Consider the following 12669-nt stretch of genomic DNA (forward strand, 5'->3'; position numbering starts at 1 on the left):
GAAGGCCAGGACACATCTGATGTCGAGACTATGCAGACGCCGCTCCTCATTGGAATAGATGTAGGAGAGAGCAAGAAGCCAAGGGCTCAAAGGGGGTACCAGTGAGCCTGGAAAAGACCAGGTTGATATCTCCTTGAGGGACTGGATCACGGATATGCGGAAAGAATATTTCCAGACCCTTAAGGAACCTGATGGTCATTGCATGAAAGAAGACTGATCTACCCTGAATGTGAGGGTGGAAAGCTGATATGGCTACCAGGTGCATCTTGATCAATGAAAGTGCCAGACCTCAGTGCTTTAAATGGAGCAGGTATTCCAGAATGGATTGTAAAGAAGTCTGAGCTGGAGAAAATTTCTGTTCTGACACCCAGCAGGCAAAGTGCTTCCACTTAGCCAGGTAAGTTGCTCTGGTGGAGGGTTTTCTGCTTTCTAATAGGATCTGCTGGACCTGTGCAGAGCAGGCCTGTTTCTTGAGGCTTAGCTACACAGCATCCATGCTGTCAGGTGCAGAGAAGCAAGGTTCGGGTGCAGCAACCATCCGTGGTCATATGAGAGCAGGTCTGGGTGGTTGGGAAGCGTCTATGGGGCTCCACCACTAAGTCCATGAGCATGCCGAACCAATACTGGTGAGACCATGCCAGGGCTATCATAATGACTTGCACTTTGTCCCTCTTGATCTTCAGAAGGACCTTGCTGATAAGTGGGATAGGTGGGAAGGCATACATCAGGTCTCCTGCCCATGACAGGAGAAAGGCATCGGATAGTGAACAGCTGTTGAGACCTGTTAGGGAGCAAAATCGGTGGCATTTTCTGTTTTGACTGGTAGCAAATAGGTCCACTTGAGGAGTTCCCCACCTGTGGAAGATGGTCCTGATGACTTCTGGGTGGAGGGACCACTCATGGTGAGAGAAGAATGACCTGTTGAGGCAATCTGCTAGTGTGTTCAGGGGAGATCAGAGGCTTCCAGATGGAAGGGCTTCTTGGCAGAGGGCCGATGACCATGCTTCCCCTTGCTTGCTGACATAGAACATCGAAGCTGTGTTGTCTGTCAACACCTGCATTACTTTGCCCATGGGATTCTTGCACCACTTCACACGGCCTGGGGACCAGGGCATGCCCTATCCCAAGGCTAAGTCCCTTAGGGGACTACCTCACCTAAACCTAAATACTAAAACTACTAACAAACTACTACAGTTAACTATATACATGAGGATCGAAGAGAACCACTGAAATAAACACTTGCCAAGGCAAGAAGACATTCCAGCACCATCACTGGTGGTAAGAAGGAACTGAACGGGGATGGGTGGGGGAACGTCATCCCTTATACTGGCGCATATGCTCACGACTCCAAAGGGTGCCAGAGCCTGCCTATGGATACCACTGGGGGGAAACTTCTGGCACGAGTGCATGTGGCGAGCACACACATCTCATAGAATCATAGAATATTAGGGTTGGAAGAGACCTCAGGAGGTCATCTAGTCCAACCCCCTGCTCAAAGCAGGACCAACACCAACTAAATCATCCCAGCCAGGGCTTTGTCAAGCCGGGCCTTAAAAACCTCTAAGGATTGAGATTCCACCACCTCCCTAGGTAACCCATTCCAGTGCCTCACCACTCTCCTAGTGAAATAGGGTTTACTAATATCCAGTGGAATGGACATGAGCAAGCACTCAAAGAAAAAATGGTTACCTGCCTTTCATAACTGTTGTTCTTTGAGATGTGTTGTTCATGTCCATTTCATGACTCACCCTCCTTCCCTGCTGTTGGAGTTCTGGCAAGAAGGAACTGAAGGGGGTGTGTGGCAGTGCCCCTTATACCGGCACATATGCACGCCACTCCAGAGGGCGCCAGAGCTATCTACGAATACTGCTCAGGGAAAAACTTCCGGCACCGGTGCATGTGGTGAGCAGACACACCTGATATGGAATGGACATGAGCAAACACTTTATGAAGGAAAATTATCTGTTCTTCTTCGACTGAGACTGTACTCCGGCCAGTCTGGTTTCCAAAGAATCTTCCTTAAAGCAGGATGTCCAGAGCCTTAATGAGCCAGGGTGCTGTGTGGCAAACGCGTAAGGGTGTCTGGTTTGTTGCCTTTGGTTCCCAATCTTAGGCATATGGTTCTGATGAAATACATCCTAGAATACTCCCATATCTGAGCCACTAGTGATTATCTTTGAAAACTCCTGGAAGATGGGAGAAGACCGGAAGAGGGCAAACATAGTGCCAATCTATAAAAAGGGAAATAAGGACAACCCAGGAAATTACAGACCAGTTAGCTTAAATTCAGTACCCAGAAAGATAATGGAGCAAATAAACAATCAATTTGCAAACACCTAGAAGATAATACAGTGATAAGTAACAGTCAACATGTATTTGTCAAGAACAAAGCATGTCAAACCAACCTAATAATAGCTTTCTATGTCAGGTTAACAAGCTTTGTGGATGGGGGAAAGAGGTAAACATAGTACATCTTGACTTTAGTAAGGCTCTCGATACTGTCTTGCATGACATTCTCATAAACAACTTAGGGAATACAACCTAAATGGAACTACTATAAGGTGGGTGCATAACTGGTTGGATAACCATTCCTAGAGAGTAGGTATCAGTGGTTCACAGTCAAACTGGAAGGGCATATCAAGTGGGGTCCCACGGGGATCAGTTCTGGGTCTGGTTCTGTTCAATATCTTCATCAATGATTTAGATAATGGCATAGAGAGTACACATATAAAGTTTATGGACGATACCAAGCTGGGAGGGGTTGCAAGAGCTTTGGAAGATAGGATTAAAATTCAAATTATCTGGACAAACTGGAGAAATGGTCTAAAGTAAATAGGATGAAATTCAATAAGGACAAATGCAAAGTTCTCCACTTAGGAAGGAACAATCAATTGTACACATACAAAATGGGAAATGACTGCCTAGGAAGGAGTACTGCAGAAAGGGATCTGGGGCTCATAGTGGATCACAAGCTAAATATGTCAACAGTGTAACACTCTTGCAAAAAAGCAAATATCATTCCGGGATGTATTAGCAGGAGTGTTGTAAGCAAAACACAAGAAGTAATTCTTCCAGTACCCTCTGTGCTGATAAGGCCTCGACTGGAGTACGTCGTCCAGTTTTGGGCATCACATTTCAGGAAAGGTGTGGACAAATTGGAGAAAGTCCAGAGGAGAGCAACAAAAATGATTAATGGTCTAGAAAACATGACCTATGAGGGAAGATTGAAAAAAACTGGGTTTGCTTAGTCTGAAGAAGAAAAGACTGAGGGGGGACCTGATAACAGTTTTCAAGTACATAAAAGGCTGTTACAAGGAGGGTGAAATATTGTTCTCATTAACCTCTGAGGATAGGAGAAAAAGCAATGGGCTTAAATTGCAGCAAGAGAGGTTTAGATTGGACATTAGGAAAAACTTGCTGCCCACAAATTGCCTATGGAAATTGTGGAATCTCCATCATTGGAGATTTTTTAAAACAGGTTAGACAAACACCTGTCAGGGATGGTCTAGTTATTACGTAGTCCTGCCTTGAGTGCAGGGGACTGGACTAGATGACATACTGAGGTCCTTTCCAGTCCTATACTTCCATGATTCTATCAGCTTGGACAGCATGTTGCAGCATATCAGAGAAAGGATTCCCCTGGCCTTCAGGACACACACAGTCTCAGCACTGTCAGTAATCAGTGGCAGATTACTGCACGGGGCGACGAGGTGTGTGCCCAGGGATCCTGGCCAATTTGGGGGCACTTACAGGAGTGCTGGGATGCTGGCCCCGCCCCCTGCTACTTCCTCCTCTCCCCACCCCAGGGCCTGCTGCCCTGCTCCTTCTACTCCCTAGGAGGCTCTGCCCCCTGGCCAGGCCGGAAGCCAGTGCCAAGCTGTGTATGGTAAGGTAAGCATATTCCCCCCACCCCTCCCGCCTTGCATGGAGCTGGCCCAAACCCCTCTTCCTTCCCTCCCCCCCCAGGAGGCGGGGCCTTGGGGGGAAGGGGAGGGGCAGGGGCTAGGGCCCCGTGGGAGGGGTGGGGGGCGAGAAGAGAAATGTTATTTGGGCCCAAGGCCCCAGTAAATATTAACCTGCCTCTATCAGTAATACCCTTGTATAGCCTGTGAGGCATCATGGTAATAGTATAAATTTAAGTTGTGGATCAATAGGACTAACTGTTAACACTTCATTGGGGCTTATGGAGCTGAACCTAACCCTGAAGATCTTACTTGTTTCCAGAAAAGCATCTTGATAATGGGCTTTTGGTTCTTTGTTTTTGAACAGCTCCCTCCCCGTAGCTAAGGAATTGTTCCAGTTTTCTGCTCCACACACCCTATGAATAGCTTTGTAGGCATGGGTGGTCACTGGCTTTGGTTCTCCTATTTGTTTCATGGCTTGGTGGAATACCTCTGCACACCTGACTGCAATCACCTTCTTTGCTTGCAGAGAAGCCATCTGGGATTATTAACAGTCTCCTTACCAGCTGTATTATCTGTTCCCATTTCCAGTGAGTCCCTGTGGATAGTTTTTAGGGGCTTTTGTTTTCTGCTGGTTTATTTAACACTCCAGAGAAAGGAGTGAGTGAAGTATCTCTTGCCCCACAAACACCATTCATTTAAGTCATTATGGCAGTTTCTTCTAGCAGCAAAAGCCCATACAAACACTTACAGGAAGAGTTCAGCTTAACACTCTGTTTTCCATCTTCCTTTCTTTTCACGATGTACAAAGGAACAAACATTCTCCCAACAGACCGGGAGCATGAATGACAGGGACTAGGCACCACAGCTGGAGGAGCCAGGAGCTCCTAAGCTCCATCCCTGCCATCAATTTGCTGACAGAGTTTGGACAAGTCATTGGTGAGCAAGGGACTCCTCTCCCACAGAAAGCCTTCCAGTGGCCAAGCACATTGCATCCACTGTGCTGAGTGACCTTGATGCCCTGCCCAGCACAGCCATAGGACTACTGGGCCAGTCATCTCAGCCAGCAGAGCTATTTCACACAGCGAACAGGCTCATCAACCCATTCTGCTTAGCTCAGGGACCAGACCCAAGCATCGGCGGACATGAAGAGTTGTCAGCATACTTCATCATTCAGATCAACTGCATACGTATGGAACTAACTGGAAAAGAAAATTCCACCCTGGACCTAGCAACAGAGGGTCCTGTGGCACCTTTGAGACTAACAGATGTATTGGGAGCATAAGCTTTCCTGGGTAAGAACCTCACTTCTTCAGATGCAAGTAATGGAAATCTCCAAAGGCAGGTATAAATCAGTATGGAGATAACGAGGTTAGTGCAATCAGGGAGGGTGAGGTGCTCTGCTAGCAGCTGAGGTGTGAACACCAAGGGAGGAGAAACTGCTTCTGTAGTTGGATAGCCATTCACAGTCTTTGTTTAATCCTGATCTGATGGTGTCAAATTTGCAAATGAACTGGAGCTCAGCAGTTTCTCTTTGGAGTCTGGTCCTGAAGTTTTTTTGCTGTAAGATGGCTACCTTTACATCTGCTATTGTGTGGCCAGGGAGGTTGAAGTGTTCTCCTACAGGTTTTTGTATATTGCCATTCCTGATATCTGACTTGTGTCCATTTATCCTCTTGCGTTAGTGACTGTCCAGTTTGGCCAATGTACATAGCAGAGGGGCATTGCTGGCATATGATGGCATATATAACATTGGTGGACGTGCAGGTGAATGCAAAGGTGCCACAGGACCCTCTGTTGCTTTTTACAGATTCAGACTAACATGGCTACCCCTCTGATACTTGACACCCTGTACCTGTTTGTATTACCTCCCTCCTCCACCCCCCCAATCCTCTCTGACTGCATTTGGCCCCTTCACACACGCTGAAGCTCAAGAAAATGATCAAAGGTTTAGGAAACCTGATCTATGAGGAAAGGTTAAAAAACTGGGCATGTTTAGTCCTCAGAAAAGAAGACTGATAACAGTCTTCAGATATGTCCAGGGCTGTTATAACAAGGATGGTAGCCAGTTGTTCTCCATGTACACTGAAGACAGGACAAGAAGTAATGGGCTTAAGCTGTAGCCAGAGAGATTTAGGTTAGATATTAAGAAAAACTTTCTAACTCTAACAGTAGTTAAAAGCTCGGGAACAGGCTTCGAAGGGAGGTCGTGGAGTCCCCATCACTACAAGCTTTTAAAAACACTGGTCAGGGATGATCTAGACAAACACTGGTCAGGGATGATCTAGGTTTACTTGGTCCTGCCACAGCACAGGGGACTGGACTTGATGACTTCTTGAGGTCCCCTCCAGCCCTACATTTCGATGATAAGTCCTGAAAAATACTAGAGCACAACCTGTGAAACGGATCCATGCCCTCCTGGCTGGTGAAAGCCAGTGAAGAACAACTATGTTCACTACTAATGGAAACAGTTAATGCCTTTTTCAGAGAAACACACCTAACGAGCTCCTTAGGAGAAGTTATTGCATTTTCTATCCTCAAGAAGCCAACACTCAACCCAACCCTGAGGAACTTTTCCACTACTGTCCGGTCTCCAATCTCCCGTTCCTGGGCAAAATAACTGAGAAAGGAGGAAGCAACAAGTTCCAACAACACATGACATCAATCAACATCCTGGATACCCCACAATCAGGGCTCAGACCAAGCCACAACACAGAGTCAGCTCTAGTGACCCTAAAAGAGAAGCCTCTCCTGGCCATGGGCACAGGTAAGATCTCCATGCTCTACTGAGGTCCAGCAGTAGAGCATGGAGATCTTACCTGTGCCTCTTCAGCCTTTGACACAGTGGACCATAAGGAACTGTTAACCCATCTACATGATGCAGCAGGAGTAGATGGCCCAGCACTACAGCAACTCCAATCGTTCTTCTCTACAGAACTCAGAGTGTGATGATGGCAACTGCTCCTCCGCTCTGAAGGACCTCATTGGCGGGTTCCCACAGGATCCGTACTATTCCCACTTCTAAACGAGAGCTCTGGGTGAGGTAGTGACACCCCACAGGCTCAGCTGTCAACAAGATGCCAACATAACTTAACTACATAGCTTCATTCTCAACTGATGCAACCACTGCTACTCTTGGCATGTCAGAATGACCACAGGGAATCAGCTCCTCCATGAAGAGCAGCTAGCTCAAGCTGAACCCAGGGAAGATCAGAAAAACTGGCCAAGACAGCGTCTCCATCGAAGGCTCACAGGCCCCATTCGTCAAAGTGCAGTGAAGCCTCTGGCTCTGGTTTTACTCCTCACTAAGCTTGGTAGCATCAGTTTCCAAAAATGCCTTCTTCCACCTCCAGCTCGCTAGGAAACTTCATCCTCTTCTCCCAGAAGAAAACCTGGTCACAGTGATCCATGCATTCATCACCTCCAGGCTGGATTACCGTCGCTGAAGCATGATTGTGAAGGTGATGCACAGACTTTATCTGCTCACCTTCTCCATGAACTAGGGCGCCATGAGCACATCATGCCTGGACTCAAGTCCCTCCACTGGCTCCCAGGAAGCTTCTGATGCCAGTTTAAGGCCTTGGTCCTGATTTTCAAAGCAATTCATAGATCAAGCCCCAGCTACATCGAAGACCAAAGTTCTATCTATGAACCAATGTGACAGCCGTACTCCTCTGGGGCAATGCGGATCACAAACCCCAGGACAAAGCATGAGGCTCATTTTGGCATGTGGCACTCATTTCCTGAGCATATCAGCACAATAGAAGATGGTCCCATTGAGCATTTGGTGATGCTATGTATGGAGAGCGCACTGCAAAACTAAGTTGGATTATGTCCATTCAGAGCCACTGCCCAGCTCTGCATGCCTGCCCAGCTGGTTAGAATTATTTTGCTGGGCTGCTTCCCTGCCCCACTCTAATGAAATGCACAAAGGGCAGCCATAAAGTAAATGACTCGCTGATTAATATTAGCACACACATTTAACAAACTAAATGATCTGTAAGGGTGCACTTACCCACAGGCTCTACCAGCTCTGCTCTCCTCAACTCCCGGCCAACCAGACCCACCCAGGGGGAAACAGGATACTTCAAAGGGGCACACGCACTTCCCTACAGGAAGCAAGAGGGCTGCCAAGTTATATTCTGCACCGTCCTGATCATGAGAAATGGTAGACTTAACCCAGGCTAGTCACACCACTTTCACTGCACCCAGTCCCCTGCTCCCAGCTTTCAACTGTCAGCTCCTTTCGGCAGGGAGCATGACCTCTTATTGGACTGGGAAGCGCCTGGTGAACTATTGGAACTAACCAAACGTTAGAATGCTCAATACCACAGATCAGCCCTTGGCTGTGGAGCCCCCTCGCCCCTCTCCCCCCAACAAGTCCCCCAGCACCACCTCAGAGAGAGCAACTCAAAGGACACTGGCAAAGCAGGCAGTTGGCAGATTCCTTCCCCAGAGGGTAAGAGGATTGAAAGCTTATTGTGGAGGAAAGAGGGGCAACAAAGAAAGCTCCTAAGGACCAAATTTCCAGAAGTGACAAATGAAGTCGATGGGAGCTGCGAGTCCTTGGTACCTCTGAAATGTCAGGCCCCAGATCTTTAAAAAGCAATGGGCCTAGGAGAAGGAGATCACACTTTCCCCTCTGTGTGCATATGGTGCAAATGCCAGGCCGCGAGTGGCGGGGGAAACAAGAAGTCTCTCTCCCGAGAGCTCAGAATGGAAGATGAGGCGAGACGTCTGTGCCCTACAATAATGACTCAGGATTGGTTTAGTGGCAGAACTAAAGAAAAACCCTTTATGGCTCTTGTAGGTTAAGATGAATCCATGCAATGGTATCTGACACATAGGGCCGGTGAAGGATATTTTTTGCCCTAGGCGAAACTTCCACCTTGCACCGCCCCCCCCCCCCCCCGCACATCAGTTCATTGAAGGGCAAATCCCAACAAGCCTTTATAGACCCCAGGGGCCAGCCTGACCAGGGGCTGCTCCCCAGACCAAGTTCCCCCCCTCCCTGCCCCCTGAACTCCTCTGGAGGGTGCACAGCCCCCCTGCGAGTCCTCCCCACCCCACCCAGGCAGCCCCCGCCCCGAGTCCACTCACTGGCTTTGCCGGGCTTGGGCCGCTGCAGCAGCTCGGCAGGGAGGAGCCACCTTCCGGAGGCACCGGAGAGCCAGAGCATCCCACTTGTGGCAGCGGCAAGCCCCAGCCATGGAGGAGGAGCTCGGCAGGGAGGAGCCAGCATGGTGCAGGGGTGCAGCAGCCCTGCAAAGGCAGCGGCGCCACTAGCGGGGAGCATCTGCGCCCCCCGCCCCTCCTGCCCAGGCTGCGTCCCCCCCACCCTCCGCCATGTCAGTCCCAGGATATTAGAGATACAAGGTGGGTGAGGTAATATCTCTTATTGGACCAACTGTGGTTGGTGAGAGAAGAGGTGTGTGTGGCTCGAAAGCTTGAGAAGTTGGTCCAATAAATCATTTTATCTAACAGACACAAAGGCCGTGATTTGCACAGCTGTTCCCTGATTACTGAGGGCATTTCATTTCTAGAACTCAACAGGTGAGTTCACATTCAAATGATGCACTGGCAATTTGCATTGCTATCCTTGCAGTCACCCACATGGGCTGCTGTCAAGCTGCATGCATCCCACTTCAAGCTCATCATGGGCCACCAAAAGTAACGAAAGGCAGAAGCACTGAGCTACCGAAAGAAATCTAAGTAAAACACTGCAGTATGGGCACCATGTCAGTCTGCATTGTTTGAGTGAGCAACTCCATTAAACTTTAAAAGGTACATCTAATTCTTGCTAGTATCCTTGTATGTGGCCAGAACTGGCTGGCTAACAGCTCATAGAGCAGGAAGCCACATAGTGTTAAATTAATTCATCATGAACATGCATGCTCGTGGTTACTCTTCCACCTTGGTTATTAGTTACGACGACGACAGGGGTATCTTAGTGGTTAAAAATAAAACTCAGGGTCTGCTAGAGTGCTATTACTTTGGTCTTACATGTCCACTAGAATGAAAAGATCCCAGCTACTTACTTTCCTTCAGTTTCCTCCTGTCAGGAGTCACAGAACAGGCCTAGCAAGGTGTCCAACTATCAGCGAATTGGCCACCTGGACTGCTGTTTTCATTGTGCCAAAGAGCAGCGAACACGTGCAAACAGCATTAAGTTTAAAGGCTGACCCGCAATTCATTGTTGCAATACAAACCATGCCACTTAACCCAGAAAAGAGGCCAGGACAGATAAGCTAATCAGATACTGTTGCCATCAAAGTACAAGACAATAACGGTTGCCCCCAGGATGAGCGCATCCTCTCGGTGACTTACCTGCCAACTGTCAGAGTTATCTCATCTATGCAGCTCTTGATTTTGTTCTGTGCTTCTAAGTGTGTCATGTTATCTGTGTTCTCCCCATCAATTGCCATGACGACATCTCCTATACATAAATTGGCTATTGCAGCTTTGCTGCCAGGAGTCACCTAGGAGAGAATAAGAAGGTAACAATCCAAGAGAAACTGGATTCTTCCATACAATTTCTAGTCCCTTCAAAGTGATGTCCCAGACAAATTTCAGAAACAGTTGACAAAGCCCACAGTGTTGTCTGGTTGATGTCAAGGAGTGGGGGGCGGGGGTGAGAGAATTCAACATTAAAGGTATGTTTTAAATAAAAGGGTGACTGAGTTTAGATCCAGATACCAATTTTCCCCAAATCCAGAAGTATTAGAGTCCAGGGTTTTGCTTTGAATCATAGATATGGGGATGTCATCTTTTCCCCATATGCAAACTTCAAACATTTATTTCTTCACCTAGATGACTTATTTTAGACTAAGGAAAACAACCAAGAATGAACAAAGTCTCAGAGAGAGAGAGAGCGCGAGCACGTGAGCAAGCTCAGCAACTCACTAACAGTCTGCAACTGAACACAACTGCTCTCCACCATGGAGGGCCTCACAATGGGCAATTAGGAAGGCAAGCTCCTTAGTAACATTTCTCTGTACACTACGGAAGGCAGCTACACAAGTTCAGATCTAGATCACAAACTTACAAATCTGAGCACAGGGGTGAGGTTTGGGCCTGAGATTTTGGTTTCGGCCTCATCTCTAATTTTAATGAGTCAATTAAAACCAAAAATAGTTGCAAGATAATAATTCCCACTTTGAAGTAAGCGACTTGAAGGTAAAAATGGAGCAATTCAAGCAGGATGGAATGTTCTGCATACAAAGGCAAAGCATTGGAAATTTAATCCCACATCTAACAGGTGCTGCTGTGAGCACTAAGACATTTAGGGATGGCAGGCAGAGAGCCATGCAGAGTATTAACATACCCAGGAACATCGGCGCTTCTATTGGGTTTTGCCTAGCTTATGCAGAACTGTGCCCCACTGTGAGCACTGACATGCACTCAGGCATCTCTTCCACATTTCCATTTCTTTAACACTAGCAAAATGATTCATTGATGCATTGCAGGACCCACTTCTCTGGACTCCAGAGGAGATGCGAGCTAGATGTCCTCTACTCTGAGCAATGAGCACACTTCTTTATCACCTGGGGCAACGGATGGTTCTGTCTCTGCACCTGCAAGGTTCTGTACCAGCCTGTGCTGTGATCCTGCCCAGGGGAACTGGAACAGAGGGGGGCCAAGGGGCCATGGCCCCCCCACTTTTCGCCACGGGCATGGCCCCCTGCTCTTCATAGAATATCAGGGTGGAAGGGACCTCAGGAGGTCATCTAGTCCAACCCCCTGCTCAAAGCAGGACTAATCCCCAACTAAATCCCCAAATGGACCCATCAAGGATTGAACTCACAACCCTGGGTTTAGCAGGCCAATGCTCAAACCACTGAGCTATCCTTCCCCCTCTTCTGCTTTCCCCCCCCAAGGCCCTGCCCCCCAGTCAGGCCAGAAGCTGGAGCCTAGCCCGGATAAGAGCGGCACGGGGAGCCCGAGCAGCTCTAGGGAGTCGCAGACCCTCCACCTGCCAAGGGTGGGGAGGCCAGAGAGCATTCCCACCCCAGTCCACCGCCCAGGGCAGATAAAGGGTCCCCATAGCTGCCTGTGCCGTTCTCACCATGGCCCCCGGGGCCACGTCCCCAGGCCAGACCAGAAGCCGGAGCCAGGTAGGGGAAAGAGCCATATGGGCAGCTGTGGAGAGCCACGGACCCTCCATCTGCCCTGGGTGGGGGGCTACTCTCAACCCCAACCCGGGGCAGGTGGAGGCCCCCACTCCCCGGCCTGGCTCCGGCTTCTGGGCTGGCTGGGATCTTGGGGGGAAAGCGTAGGGGCGGGGCCACAGAGGGGGTGGGGCCTCCCCCCTCACTTTTAGGAAGAATCTGTCACCCCCAATTCTGTCACATCTCACAAGGCAGCCAGCATGCAGGGGGCATGGGAGACACCTGCACTATGGGCCTGTTTCAAAGCCCATTGAGGTAAATGGAAAGACTCCCAGTCAGGTCAATGGGATGTGGCTGAGGTCATACTGCTGACCTAACCAGCACATCGATGAGGGCACAGCATCGCTGGAGGGCCTCATCTTTTAGGTCAGAATAGGGCTGTCGATTAATCGCAGTTAACTCATGTGATTAACTCAAAGAAATTAATTGCGATTAATCACAGTTTTAATCACACTGTTAATAGAATACCAATTGAAATTTATTAAATATTTTGAATGTTTTTCTACATTTTCAGATATATTGTATTCTGGGTTGTAATTGAAATCAAAGTGTATATTATTTTTGATTATAAATATTTGCACTGTAAAAATGATAAAAGA

General features: G+C 48.3%; 1 protein-coding gene across 3 annotated transcripts in view; it reads right to left on the reverse strand.

Moving 5' to 3' along the window:
- Positions 1-12669, reverse strand: part of PDLIM1 (PDZ and LIM domain 1) — a 90801-nt gene that overhangs the window by 48246 nt on the left and 29886 nt on the right. For all 3 annotated transcript variants that reach the window (XM_054034782.1, XM_054034784.1, XM_054034783.1), the window contains exon 2: positions 10230-10381. In XM_054034782.1, the coding sequence (XP_053890757.1) occupies positions 10230-10381 (152 nt within the window). The remainder of the gene's footprint in view (positions 1-10229; positions 10382-12669) is intronic.

The sequence above is a fragment of the Malaclemys terrapin genome, chromosome 7 (genome assembly GCF_027887155.1).
Source record: "Malaclemys terrapin pileata isolate rMalTer1 chromosome 7, rMalTer1.hap1, whole genome shotgun sequence".
Taxonomy (NCBI): domain Eukaryota; kingdom Metazoa; phylum Chordata; order Testudines; family Emydidae; genus Malaclemys; species Malaclemys terrapin.